The sequence below is a fragment of the Chiloscyllium plagiosum genome, unplaced genomic scaffold (genome assembly GCF_037043375.1).
Source record: "Chiloscyllium plagiosum isolate Xiang-an unplaced genomic scaffold, Cpla_swu_hap1 HiC_scaffold_21, whole genome shotgun sequence".
In the NCBI taxonomy this organism is placed as follows: Eukaryota; Metazoa; Chordata; class Chondrichthyes; order Orectolobiformes; family Hemiscylliidae; genus Chiloscyllium; species Chiloscyllium plagiosum.
This window is the reverse complement of record NW_028270159.1, coordinates 46,950,161-46,964,613: the sequence shown is the minus strand read 5'-3', so window position 1 is coordinate 46,964,613 and position 14,453 is coordinate 46,950,161. Positions and strand designations below refer to the sequence as shown.

At 45.4% G+C, this 14,453-nt stretch overlaps 1 protein-coding gene across 4 annotated transcripts in view; it reads left to right on the top strand.

Annotated features, from left to right (window-relative positions):
• Positions 1 to 14,453, top strand: part of pnpla7b (patatin-like phospholipase domain containing 7b) — a 354,731-nt gene that overhangs the window by 131,574 nt on the left and 208,704 nt on the right. For all 4 annotated transcript variants that reach the window (XM_043719901.2, XM_043719899.2, XM_043719900.2 and 1 more), the window contains one exon: positions 2,180 to 2,303. In XM_043719901.2, coding sequence (XP_043575836.2) covers positions 2,180 to 2,303 — 124 coding nt within the window. The remainder of the gene's footprint in view (positions 1 to 2,179; positions 2,304 to 14,453) is intronic.

Below are 14,453 nucleotides of genomic sequence, written 5' to 3'. Positions count from 1 at the left end.
TCTTTTCCCTGTGGTCGGGGAGTCCGGAACCAGAGGGCATAGGTTTAGGGTGAGAGGGGAAAGATATAAAAGAGACCTAAGAGGCAACTTTTTCACACAGAGGGTGGTACTTGTATGGAATGAGCTGCCAGAGGATGTGGTGGAGGCTGGTACAATTGCAACATTTAAGAGGCATTTGGATGGGTATATGAATAGGAAGGGTTTGGAGGGATATGGGCCGGGTGCTGGCAGGTGGGACTAGATTGGGTTGCGATATCTGGTCGGCATGGACGGGTTGGACAGAAGGGTCTGTTTCCATGCTGTACATCTCTATGACTCTGTGCTAACTTGGGCATCCGCAAAGACTTACATTAATGTGATAATGGCCAGCTATCTGCTTTTGTGGCTTTGATTGAGAGATAATGGTCAGGGACCATGGAGAGCTTTCTCATTCCTTTTGAAAATATTGTAATGTGATCTTTTACTCACTCCTGAGAGGAATACCGAGGCCACAGTTTAACATCTCACCCAGAAGACACTTCTATTTGGTACTGCACTGGGTTATGAGTATTAGTAATGTGCTCAAGTCACTAGAGTGAGCCTACAACCTTCTGACCTGGACGCAAATGCACTACAATCTGAATCAAAGCAGACCCATGAAGAGAATAAGCAGCATAAGGTAAAGGCCAAAGGAGCAGAGTTAGGCCATTTAGCCGATTGAGCCAGCTTTGTTGTTCAAACAGATCATGGCTGCTTTTACCCCTGCACTGTTCATGCCAACATCTTCATATCCCTTGATTGCTTGCTGTTTGGAAATCTTGAACCTGCTCAATGGTTGAGCTTTCATAGACAATTATAGACAATTCTATCAATTCATCACTGTCTGACCAAAGGAATTCCCCCTTATCTTGATCTTGAATGGCCCTCTCCATTGTTCCGAAATTGTGTCCTCATTTCGAGACTCACTGGCCAGGGTAATTACATTCCTCTTATTCAGCCCTGTAACAGTTTTCTAAGTTGTAATGAAATTACCTCGCATTTTACAAAACTCTAGAGAATATAAGTCAGATTTGTTAAGTTTCTCTTTGTCAATCCTGCCATCCCAGGGATTAGTCTGGTGAACTACCCTTCTAGGCAAGTATATCTTTCCTTAGGTAAGGAAAATAAAACTACAGTAGCGCCTCGACTTACGAACTTAATCCGTTCCGGGACCCGGTTCGCGAACCGAAAAGTTCGCGAACTGAATCAATTTTTCCCATAGTTCGGATATTTCTGGAGTCTTATCTCTTTTTTGTCTCTTGGAGGTTGGTGATGCCACAAGAAAACGATCCAGAGAAACTTTTTTTTTCTTTGTTGCAGAATTTTTCTTTGTTGCAGAATGGGACATCACATTGTCATTTAAAATGTTCACTGCTCTGTTGGTCACAGTTTTGTTAGGGTGATGCCTCAACAAAAGCCTGCACTTCACTCCATTTGTTCGTACCTTGAATTTCGTACGTATGTTGAAGCAAAATTTTATGTAAAATCCTGTTTGTAAACCGATTTGTTCGTGAATGGGGTCGATCGTATGTCGAGGCGCGACTGTATATGTAATACGCCAGTTGCAGTCGAATCAAGGCTCTTGAACAATTGCCGCAAGACATCCTCAGTCGAAAATGTTGGTGCTGGAAAAGCACAGCAGGTCAGGCAGCAACGCAAGAACAGGAGAGTCAAATGTGTTTCGGGCATAAACCCTTCTTCAGATATCCTAATCCTCATGTTTATAATGGATGTCATCAAAAGTAAATCTAGGGAAAGGTTTCAGTATTTGAAGTGTTCTAACAAATAGCATTTGTTCGGAATGTTTGACTGCACTGTCTCACTAGAGCTAGCAAGTTGGTGTTTCTAGCAATTTGATGAATCTGCTGGTGTTTGGATAGGCTATAGGCGATAACCGCTGTAACTTAATATCTGGATTTTAAACAGTTGTATGTCTTCATAGAAATATAACTTACTGCAGTTAATGCAGATATGTTTCGTGCTAGGCAATTGAAAATACACAAACAAATAAAATATGACCGGAGGCTCGATCAACTGTATCCTCAATGAATTGTCCTCGACATGCAGACTGTACACTGGGTTACATTATTTGGATCCACAAGCCCGTCTTGTTTTCCAGGTAATAGTAATAATGACTTTGTGATCTCTGTATTTTTCACAGGCAAGGGGACAGATCAGACTGCACGTTTATTGTGTTGAATGGTCGATTCCGATCCGTCATCATGAGGAATGATAAGAAGAAGGAGCTGGCAGGAGAATATGGCCGTGGAGACCTCATTGGAGTGGTTCGTAGTAAAGCATTGTACGATTCTATTATAAATATTGGATGGTCAGTCATGTTCTGATCTGCTAAATGGTGTGTTTGTTTGAGCAGCTGGGATCAGGAATGCGACTTCTAGTTCTGAGGACATTGGTCTATGTCATACTGACCCAAGAAATGGCATTAGTGAGGCAGGAAGTTTGCCCGATCTGACACTCTACAGCAAATCCTGTGGGCTAATATAGACTTGTGTTTGGACCACATCACCTGTCAAAGTCCTGAATACCATTCTTTGTGACTGCATTAATGCTGCTTTACTTTTCCATAGTGTGTGATGTTCTCACCTGTCAAAACACAGTAATGGTTTCTCTTCCTGATCCACATTCTGCTTGGTTTACTCATCCACTCTGAACCTGTGTATTTGTATTTAAGATCTGGAGGGGTCTTGACAAGATTGATATGGAAAGGATATTTACTCTTATGGGAAAATCTAACCCTATCCCCACTCCCAGCTCCAGCCCCAAACCAGGTCCTAGCTCCCAGCCCTGCCGTATTTTCACCATCCCTCCAGAACTACCCCTCTCTGAGGATGAAAGATCAGTTCTCAGCAGAGGCCTCACCTTCATTCCCCTAAGCTCTCGGATCAACGAGTTCAACACGCGGCGTGACATCGAACAATCCTTCCGCCGCCTTCGCCTCCGTGCCTACTTCTTCAACCAGGACTCTCGCCCACCCTCTGACGACTCCTTCTCCCGCCTCCAACACACCCCATCCACCTGGACACCCCATGCTGGCCTCTTACCCACCCTCGATCTCTTCATAGCCAACTGCCGCCGCGACATTAGCCGCCTCAACTTCTCCACCCCTCTCACCCACTCCAACCTCTCACCCTCGAAACGTGCAGCCCTCCATTCCCTCCGTTCCAACCCCAACCTCACTATCAAACCAGCAGACAAGGGAGGCGCGGTAGTAGTTTGGCGCACCGATCTTTACACCGCTGAGGCCAAACGCCAGCTTGCGGACACCACCTCCTACTGTCCCCTTGACCATGACCCCACCACCAAACCATCATCTCCCAGACCATCCATAACCTCATCACCTCAGGGGATCTCCCATCCACCGCCTCCAATCTCATAGTCCCACAACCCTGCACCGCCCGTTTCTACCTCCTGCCCAAAATCCACAAACCTGACTGCCCCGGCCGACCCATTGTCTCAGCCTGCTCCTGCCCCACCGAACTCATCTCTGCATACCACGACACGGTCCTGTCCCCCTTAGTCCAAGAACTCTCCACCTACGTTCGGGACACCACACATGCCCTCCACCTCTTCCATGATTTTCGCAGTCCCTGTACACCTCCATCCCCCATCACGAAGGACTCAAAGCCCTCCGCTTCTTCCTTTCCCGCCGTACCAACCAGTACCCTTCCACTGACACCCTCCTTCGACTGACTGAACTGGTCCTCACCCTGAACAACTTTTCTTTCCAATCCTCCCACTTCCTCCAAACCAAAGGAGTAGCCATGGGCACCCGCATGGGCCCCAGTTATGCCTGCCTCTTCGTAGGATATGTGTAAAAGTCCATCTTCCGCAGCTACACTGGCACCACCCCTCACCTTTTCCTCCGCTACATCGATGACTGTATCAGCGCTGCCTCGTGCTCCCACGAGGAAGTTGAACAGTTCATCCACTTCACCAACACCTTCCACCCCGACCTCAAATTCACCTGGACCGTCTCAGACACGTCCTTCCCCTTTCTCGACCTTTCCATTTCTATCTCGGGCGACCGAATCAACACGGACATTTACTATAAACCGACCGACTCCCACAGCTACCTCGAGTACATCTCCTCCCACCCTACCCCCTGTAAAAACGCCATCCCATATTCCCAATTCCTTCGTCTCCGCCGCATCTGCTCCCAGGAGGACCAGTTCCAAATCCGTACAACCCAGATGGCCTCCTTCTTCAAGGACCGCAATTTCCCCCCAGACGTGGTCGACGATGCCCTCCACCGCATCTCTTCCACTTCCCGCTCCTCCGCCCTTGAGCCCCGCCCCTCCAACCGCCACCAGGACAGAACCCCACTGGTCCTCACCTACCACCCCACCAACCTCCATGTACAGCGGATCATCCGCCGTCATTTCCGCCTCCTCCAAACGGACCCCACCACCCTTCCCTCCCCTTCCCTATCAGCGTTTCGAAAGGACCACTCCCTCCGTGACTCCCTCGTCAGGTCCACACCCCCCACCAACCCAACCTCCACTCCCGGCACCTTCCCCTGCAACCGCAAGAAATGCAAAACTTGCGCCCACACCTCCCTCCTTACTTCCCTCCAAGGCCCCAAGGGATACTTCCATATCCGCCAAAATTCACCTCCACCTCCACACACATCATCTATTGCATCCGATGTGGCCTCTTCTATATTATGGAGACAGGCCGCCTACTTGCGGAACGGTTCAGAGAACACCTCTGGGACACCCGGACCAACCAACCCAACCACCCCGTGGCTCAACACTTCAACTTCCCCTCCCACTCCACCAAGGACATGCAGGTCCTTGGACTCCTCCATCGCCAGACCATAGCAACACGACGGTTGGAGGAAGAGTGCCTCATCTTCCGCCTAGGAAACCTTCAACCACAAGGGATGAACTCCGATTTCTCCAGTTTCCTCATTTCCCCTCCCCCCACCTTGTCTCAGTCAAATCCCTCGAACTCAGCACCGCCTTCCTAACCTGCAATCTTTTTCCTGACCTCTCCGCCCCCACCCCACTCCGGCCTATCTCCCTCACCTTGACCTCCTTCCACCTATCGCATTTCCAACGCCCCTCCCCCAAGTCCCTCCTCCCTACCTTTTATCTTCGCCTGCTGGGCACACTTTCCTCATTCCTGAAGAAGGGCTTATGCCCGAAACGTCGATTCTCCTGGTTCCCTGGATGCTGCCTGACCTGCTGCGCTTTTCCAGCAACACATTTTCAGCTCTGATCTCCAGCATCTGCAGTCCTCACTTTCTCCTGGGAAAAGCTAGAATAAGAGTAACTATTTCAATGTCAGGGTCACCCATTTAAAACTGGGACGAGGTGAATATTGTTCTCTCAGAAGTTCATACATTTTTGGAACACGCTTCCTGAAAAGGTGCGGAAGAACAGTCTTGAATATCTTGAAATATATATCGATGCTTCCATTCTAACTATTTGAATTTGGTATTAGCTGTTGGTTTCCCAATAACAGCCCTTCTTTGGGGTACAGTCATGAGCGCCACACAATCTTTAATGCTTATTAGAAGCTGCTATTGTACATGAATGATTTTATGGCCAATCTTTTTAAGTACAGTCACTGTTGTACTGTGGAAAAATGTAGCATTTATTAATCGAACACAGTCCCACAAACAGCAATGAGATAATTCCGCAGGTAATTTGTTTTAGCAGCTCAGAAACAAGTTCTCAGAGTACAGACTGCGGAGAATACTTCTATTCTACTTTTGATGCCTTGGAATCTTTTACGTCTGAAGCCTTATACCTTTTGAATTGAAGATCACCTTTTTTAATGGTTCCACAAAGAAAGTGAGAGAAAAATGGTGCAAGTTGCTAAATAGAGTCATGGAGATGTACAGCATGGAAACAGACCCTTCGGTCCAACCCGTCCATGCCGACCAGATATCCCAACCCAATCTCATCCCAACCCAATCTCGTCCCACCTGCCAGCACCCAGCCCATATCCCTCCAAACCCTTCCTAATCAAATACCCATCCAAATGCCTCTTAAATGTTGCAATTGTACCAGCCTCCACCACATCCTCTGGCAGCTCATTCCATACACGTGCCACCCTCTGTGTGAAAGCGTTGCCCCTGAGGTTTCTTTTATATTTTCCCCTCTCACCCTAAACCTATGCCCTCTAGTTCTGGACTCCCCAACCCCAGGGAAAAGACTTTGTCTATTTATCCTATCCATGCCCCTCATAATTTTGTAAACCTCTATAAGGTCACCCCTCAGCCTCCGAGGCACCAGGGAGAACAGCCCCAGCCTGTTCAGCCTCTCCCTGTAGCTCAGATCCTCCAACCCTGGCAACATCCTAGTAAATCTTTTCTGAACCCTTTCAAGTTTCACAACATCTTTCCGATAGGAAGGAGACCAGAATTGCACGCAATATTCCAACAGTGGCCTAACCAATGTCCTGTACAGCCGCAACATGACCTCCCGATTCCTGTACTCAATATACTCTGACCAATAAAGGAAAGCACACCAAACACCTTCTTCACTATCCTATCTACCTGCGACTCCACTTTCAAGGAGCTATGAACCTGCACTCCAAGCTCTCTTTGTTCAGCAACGCTCCCTAGGACCTTACCATTAAGTGTATAAGTCCGGCTAAGATTTGCTTTCCCAAAATGCAGCACCTCACATTTATCTGAATTAAACTCCATCTGCCACTTCTCAGCCCATTGGCCCATCTGGTCCAGATCCTGTTGTGGTCTGAGGTAACCCTCTTCGCTGTCCACTACACCTCCAATTTTGGTGTCATCTGCAAACTTACTAACTGTACCTCTTATGCTCGCATCCAAATCATTTATGTAAATGACAAAAAGTAGAGGGCCCAGCACCAATCCTTGTGGCACTCCACTGGTCACAGGCCTCCAGTCTGAAAATCAACTCTCCACCACCATTCTCTGTCTTCTACCTTTGAACCAGTTCTGTATCCAAATGGCTAGTTCCCCCTGTATTCCATGAGATCTATCCTTGCTAATCAGTCTCCCATGGGGAACCTTGTCGAACACCTTACTGAAGGCCATATAGATCACATCTACTGCTCTGCCCTCATCAATCTTCTTTGTTACTTCTTCAAAAACTCAATCAAGTTTGTGAGATATGTTTTCCCACTCACAAAGCCGCAGTAGTTCTCATAGAGTCAAACAATGTGGAAAGAGGCAATTTGGCCCATCAAACCTGCACTGACCTTCTGAACAGCATCCTATCCAGACCCAGTCCTTCACATTCCCATAACCTCCCATTTACCATGGCTAACCCACCTGGCTTGCAGATCTCTGGACTCTATGGCATAATAAAGCATGGCCAATCCACCTAACCTGCACATCTTTGGACTGTTGGAGAAAATTGGAATGCCCAGAGGAATCCCAAGCAGACCCAGGACAATGTGCAAACACAACACAGACAGTTGTCCAACGCTGTAATTGAACCCAGGTTCCTGACGCTGTGAGGCTTTTTTCTTTATTCTTTCAAAGGATGGAGGTATCAGGAGGGTTATGTTTCTCCTTGCCTTGCCAGGCCATTTCATAGGACAGTTAAGAATCAACTACATTGCTGTGCAACTGGGGTCATGTATAGAACAGGCTGGGGAAGGATGGCAGATTTCCTTTCCTCAGAAATTTCCCAAACCAGTTTTTGTAACAGTTGATCGTTCCATGGGCACTGACATTCAAATTTTCTTTATACCCTAGATTATTGAATTGAATGTCAGTTTGCTGCCTGAGCTGGAAGGTTCGTTTTCAGACGTTTCATCACCATACTCGGTAACATCATCAGTGAACTTCTGGTGAAGCTTCACTGGAGGCTCACTGATGATGTTACCTAGTATGGTGACGAAACGTCTGAAAACAGACCTCCCAGCTCAGTGAGCAAATTTACATTCAGAAACTCAACTAAAGCTACAAATCTTCTCAAAACTTGCTAATTTATGAATTGAATTTAAATATCACCAGCTGCCATTAGCTTGGACTTCTGCATTAGTAGCCTAGTTACATTATCAATAAGCTGCTTTCTCCTCTATTGCAGGCAGCTGAATAACAAGGGCATTTTGCATTAAATAAGGAAACACTGCTCACAAGGTGGGATCAGCCCATTTCATCACTTGCAATTATGATTTTTTTCCATTACAGCATCCAGTTTTTGTGTCAGTGATTTCTCCCTGTTAAACCAGTCTGTTTGTAAAACATTTACTTTCTGCCAGTGCTCAAAATACACTGAGTTGCTGGGTGAAGTTGCTCATGAAGGTCCCAACCAGAATGCAAAGGAATGTTTGATCACAGTGTTGTGGGTGGGCTGAGAAAACTCACTCCCTGGGAATAGAATAGATGGAGTCTACATATAGCTGCTGCTCCAATTGTAGGTTGCTTTTCACTTGTATTTGCTGCTGAGAGCTCATGGGGGAGTTATGGGGGAGGAGGGGATGCTGCAAGAGGGGGAGGAAAGGGGAAAACTGCAATCGAAGGAAGGTGAGTATTAGCCAGGGGTAGGAGAGAGAAGAATTCTGTGGCAAAAAGGGATAAGTGAAAGCTGCAATTGGCAAGAGTGGGAGTGCGTGGATGGGGAGTAAGGCAGGCTGCAGAGTGGATAGAATAGGTGGCTGCAGTGCGATGAGGGTTTAGTTGCAAACCTAAGAACCTGGTCTGCAACAAGACAGCTCACCACCACCACCTGAAGGGCAACTAGGGACAGGCAATAAATGTTGGCCAGCCAGCGATGCCCACATCCTGTGAATGAATATATTCTAAAAAAAAGACGAGAGAACAGTTTACAATCTGTGAACAAAGGAATACACAGCTGACAAAGAATCAGGAAGAGATGATGATTTCTTTGCAAATGAATATGGAATCTCTAGCTTAAGGCTGCATATTTTCAGGAGTTGCTATATGACACCATAAAACACAGGAGCAGAAGGAGGCCATTCAGCTTATTGAGTCTGCTCAATTCATTGAGATTGGGTCTGATCTGATGATCTCCAACTCCATTTTCCTGCCTTTCTATGATAACCCTTAGTTCCTCCGTCTCGAATATAGTTATCGACCTAGTCTTGACAGTCCACAGTGGTAATGAATTCCATAAATTCACTCCCCTCTTGGAGAAGAAATTCCTCCTCATCTCTGTTAAATTGGCAACACCTTATTCTGAAATTATGCTGGCTGGTATTAGACTCTCCTACAAGGGAGAACAACCTTTTCGCATCTATCCTGACGTTCCCTAAGAGTCCTGTATCTTTCAAAAAGGCTTCCTCTCATTCTTCTAAATTCCCGTGAGTACAGACCCAATTAACTCAGCTTCTCCTCATAAGAAAATCCCTCCATACCCAATATAAACTGAATTAACCTTCTCTGGACTGCCTCTGATACCAAAATATCTTTCCTTAGATCTGTGCCCAAAACTGTTCATAGTATTCAAGCTGTGGTCTGACTAGGCCTTTTGTATAGTTTTAGGAGACCTCCCTAATTTTAAGCTGCACCCCCTTTAAAATAAAAGCCAAAATTCCATTTGCCTTCCCTATTCCAAGCTGAACTTGGATGCTGGTTTTTTTGTGATTTGTGCCTGAAGATCCTAGGTGTATTGGTTTCTGCAGGCCTTCGCCATTTAAATACTAGTCAGCTCCGCTATTCTTCCTGCTAGAGTGCTTAACCTTAGATTTTCCCACATCATATTCCATCTACCAAGATTTTACCCACTCAACCCCCAGCCTGTCCATATCCCTGGGCAGACTACATCATTCCCTCCGTTTACCTTTCCACCTTTTTTGTGTCGTCTGCAATCTTGGCTATACTCCAATCAGTTTTCCCATCTAAGTCATATTGTAAATAATTGTGGCACCAGCATAGACCCCTGTGACATTCCATTATATGCAGATTGCAATCCTGATAAACCCACCTTTTCCCAACTCTGGCTTCTAATTGTCAGCTAATCCTCTGTGCATGGTAATAAACTAACCCTAGCACCATGGGGTCTTATCTTATTCAACAGCCTAATGTGTAGCATGCCTTCTGAAAATCCAAATTGCTTAGAGTAATGCAGATGTTCAGCATGGAAACTAACCCTTTGGTCCAACTGATCCATGCCGACCAAATATCGTAACCTAATCTAGTCCCATTTGCCAGCAGTTGGCGCATATTCCCACCCCCCCCCCAAACCCTTCCTATCCATATGCCCATCCAGATGTCTTTTAAATGTTGGAATTGTACTAGCCTCCACCACTTTCTCTGGCAGTTCATTCCATACACGCACCACTCTGTGCACAAAAAGTTGTCCCTTATACATTTTTCCGTTCTCATTCTAAAACAATGCCGACTAGTTGTGGATTCCTCCACCCCAGGAAACAGACTTTGCATATTTACCTATTCATTCTCCTCATGATTATATAAACCTCTATAAAGTCACCCCGATGCTCCACGGAAAACAATCTATTCAGCCTCTCCCTGTAGCTCAGATCTTCCAACCCTGGCAACATCCTTGTAAATCTTTTCTAAACCCTTTCAAGTTTCACAGCATTCTCCGATAGGAAGGGAACCAGAATTGCACACAATATTCCAAAAGTGGCCTAAGCAATGCCCTGTACAGCCACACCATGACCTCCCAACTCCTATACTCTATGCTCTGACCAATAAAAGAAAGTACAGTAAACACCTTCACTATCCTATCTACATGCAACTCCACTTTCAAGGAACTATGAACCTGCACTCCCAGGTCTCTTTGTTCAGCAACACTCCCTAGGACCTTCGCTTTAAATATATAAGTCCTTCTCTGATTTGTTTTTCCAAAATGCAGCGCCTTGCATTTATCTCAATTAAACTCCATCTGCCACCCCTTGGCCCATTGGCCCATCTGATCACAATCTTGTTGTACTCTGAGGTAACCTTCTTCGCTGTCCCCTATACCACCTCTTTTGCTGCCATCTGCAAACTTACTAACTGTATCTCCTATGTTCGCTTCCAAAACATTTATATAAAATGACGAAAAGCAGTGGATCCAGCACCGATCTTTGTGGCACTCCACTGCTCACGGGCTTCCAGTCTGAAAAACAGCCTTCCACTCAAATTCCTGAAGAAGGGCCTGTGCCCGAAACGTCGAATCTCCTGTTCCCTGGATGCTGCCTGACCTGCTGTGCTGTTCCAGCAATAAAGTTTCAGCCTTCCACCACACCCTCTGCCTTCTACCTTTATGCCAGATCTGTATCTAAATGGCTGGTTCTCCCAGTATTCCATGAGATCTAACCTTGCTAACCAGTCTCCCATGAGAGACTTTGTTGTACGCCATATTGAAGTCCACATAGATTACGTTCACCGCTTTGCCCTCATAATCCTCTTTGTTACTTCTTCAAAGAACTCAATAAATTTGAGAGACATGATTTCCCATGCACAAAGCCATGTTGACTATCCCTAATCAATCCTTGCCTTGCCAAATGTGTGTAAATCTTGTTCCTCAGGATTCCCACCAACAACTTGTCCATGACCGATGTCAAGCTCACCAGTCGAGAGTTCCCTGCCTTTTCCTTACTGCCTTTCTTAAATAATAGCACACATTAGCTAATCTAGCAGCACCTCACCTGTGACTATCGATGATTCAAATATCTCAGCAAGGGACCCAGCAAATAGTGAGGAAAGAGATCAATCTGAGACTGGCTGAGTCAAACAGGCAGACAGCAACAAAGCAGAGAACAAGGTAGGACTGATAAATTAAACTGTAGTTATTTCAATGCAAGAGGCCTAACTGGGAAGGCAGGTGAACTCAGGGCATGGTTAGGAACACTGGACTGGGATATCATAGCAATTATAGAGATGTGGCTCAGGGATGGACAGGACTGGCAGCTAAATGTTCCAGGATACAAATGCTTCAGGAAGGACGGAAAGGGAGGCAAGAGAGGAGAGGGAGTGGTGTTTTTGATAAGGGATAGCATTACAGCTCTACTAAGGGAGGATATTCCTAGCAATAGATCCAGGGAAGTTATTTGGGTGGAACTGAGAAATAGGAAAGGGATGATCACCTTATTGGGATTGTACTATAGGCCCCCCTCCCCCCAATAGTCAGCAGGAAATTGAGAAACAAATTTGTCATGAGATCTCAGTTATCTGTAAGAATAATAGGATGGTTATGGTTGGGGATTTTAACTTTCCGAACATAGACTGGGACTGCCATAGCATAAAAGGTTTGGATGGAGTGGAATTTAAGTGTGTATATGGAAATTTTCTAATTCAGTATGTGGATGTACCTACTAGAGATGGTGCAAAAATCTTGTAAATAAGGCAGGGCAAGTGACTGAGGTGTCAGTGGGGAAGCATTTTGGGCCCAGTGACCATAATTCACTTAGTTTTAAAATAGTGATGGAAAAGGATAGACCAGATCTAAAAGTTGAAGTTCTAAATTGGAGAAATGCCAATTTTGGTGGTATTTGGCAAGAACTTTCAAAAATCGATTGGGGGCAGATGTTCACAGGTAAAGGGATGGCTGGAAAATTGGAAGTCTTCAAAAATGAGATAACGAAAGTCCAGAGACAGCATGTTCCTGTTAGGGTGAAAGGCTGGTAGGTGTGCTTCCTTGTATTTATCCTAATTGTTACCTGCAAAGAATTCTTAAATGTTTGTCAGACACAATTTCCCATTTGTGAAGCCACACTGCCTCTGCTGTTGCATCCAGACAACCCTCCACTGCACCTCCTCCATTTCCCGCTCCACTGTTATAAGCCGCCTTCCCTCTCCAAACGCATTAAAGGCAGGGTCCTCCTTGTCCTTACCTACCACCCGACGAGTTTCCACATCCAATGCATTTTCCTTAAGCACTTATGCCAACTCCAACTATACCCCGCCAGTAAAATCACCTTACCCCCCCCACCTCCCCCAAAACTCGTGGTCTCTACATCGGTGAGACCAAATGTAAGCTAACGGCATGTTTTGCTGAGCATCGCAGCTGGGCCTTCAGGGGCTGACCTGACCGTCCATTTTAACTCCCCTTCCCACTCCCTTTCTGTCATGACGATCCTTAGCTTCCTCCATTGCCACAGCAAATCAGACCACAAATTGGAGGAGGAACACCTCATCTTCCCCCGTGACCTTCATTGCATCCTTTATAACAGACTTTGATATTTTACCAGTAACAGATGCAAAGCTAATGGTCTCGGTCTTATCCGATTCTTTGTCTCCCTCCCTTTTTAAATAAAGTGTTACATTAGCAGTTTTCTAATTATATTGGACTTTTCCAGAGTCCAAGGATTCTTGGAAGATAATTAGGACAATGTCAACTATCTCTGTAACTACTTCTCGAGCATACTAGGGTATTTCCCACTGTTAGGGTCAGTTAGCTCAGTTAGCTGGATGGCTGGTTTGCAGTGGAATGCCAATAGCATTTCGTTCCTGTACTGGTTACCATGGAGGAAGCTCCTCCTCAACATCTCTCCTCACCTGAGGTATAGTGAACCTCAGGTTAAACCACCACCAGTTGGGTATCTCTCGCTCTCGCTCTGAGATCTGCCCTTTGGTCTGGTATGATTATTACATTACTTTACCTTGACCTCCCATCAAGAGCAGGGCCTTATCAGTCTTCAGCTCCATTAGTTTCTCTTACAATTTTTCACAAATGATAGATACTGTATTTATTTCTCCTCCTCTTGTCTCTTACTTAGTATTTTTATGATGTTAGTGCCATTTCCTGTGAAGATAGTTGTAAATTTATTCATCTCCTCTGCCATTTCCTGGTTCCCCGTTATTACTTCTTTAGCCTCATTTTCTAAGAGGCCTATGTTAACCTGGGGCCCGTCTTCCTTTTTACATAATTAAAGGAGCCCTTGCTGTCCATCTTGGTATTATTTGTACGTTTACCCTCAGTGTTTATCTTAACAGTCTTTATATTACTATTGGTCATCTTTTATTGTTTATTAAAACTTGCCCAATCCTCTGGCTTACCAAAAATTTGTGCCAAATTTTTCTCTTTCTTTCGTTTTGATGCTATCTTTTACTTTCCTGGTCGACCATCATTTTCTAATCCTTTTTGCCACTGGGATATATTCTTGTTGTGAGTCATATTTTGCCGAATGCTTGCCATTGTTCCTCAAGTTTCTTTGCTGTGAAATTCCTTTCCCAGTTCACTCCAACTAATTCTGCCCTTATTCTTTTGTAATTATCTTTGTTTAAGCCAAACGTAGTTTTTTTTGACAAGTACCACCTCCTTGTTGAGGATGTTGATGAATTCTTCTAATTCTGCTTGTGTGAGAGCCCTATCATCCAAAGTGTCTGCACAAATGCAGAAGACATTGCTGCTACGTGTTGGCATTGCCAAATAAATGAATTAACAAGAATTAAAAGCAACACCAAAAATTACAAACTGTCCTTGGAAGAGTCTCGCGAACACCTGTTAAATAACCAATTTGTTCCCTCCTTCCTTCAATTCCTAAACTTGTGCAGTACTCTGAGG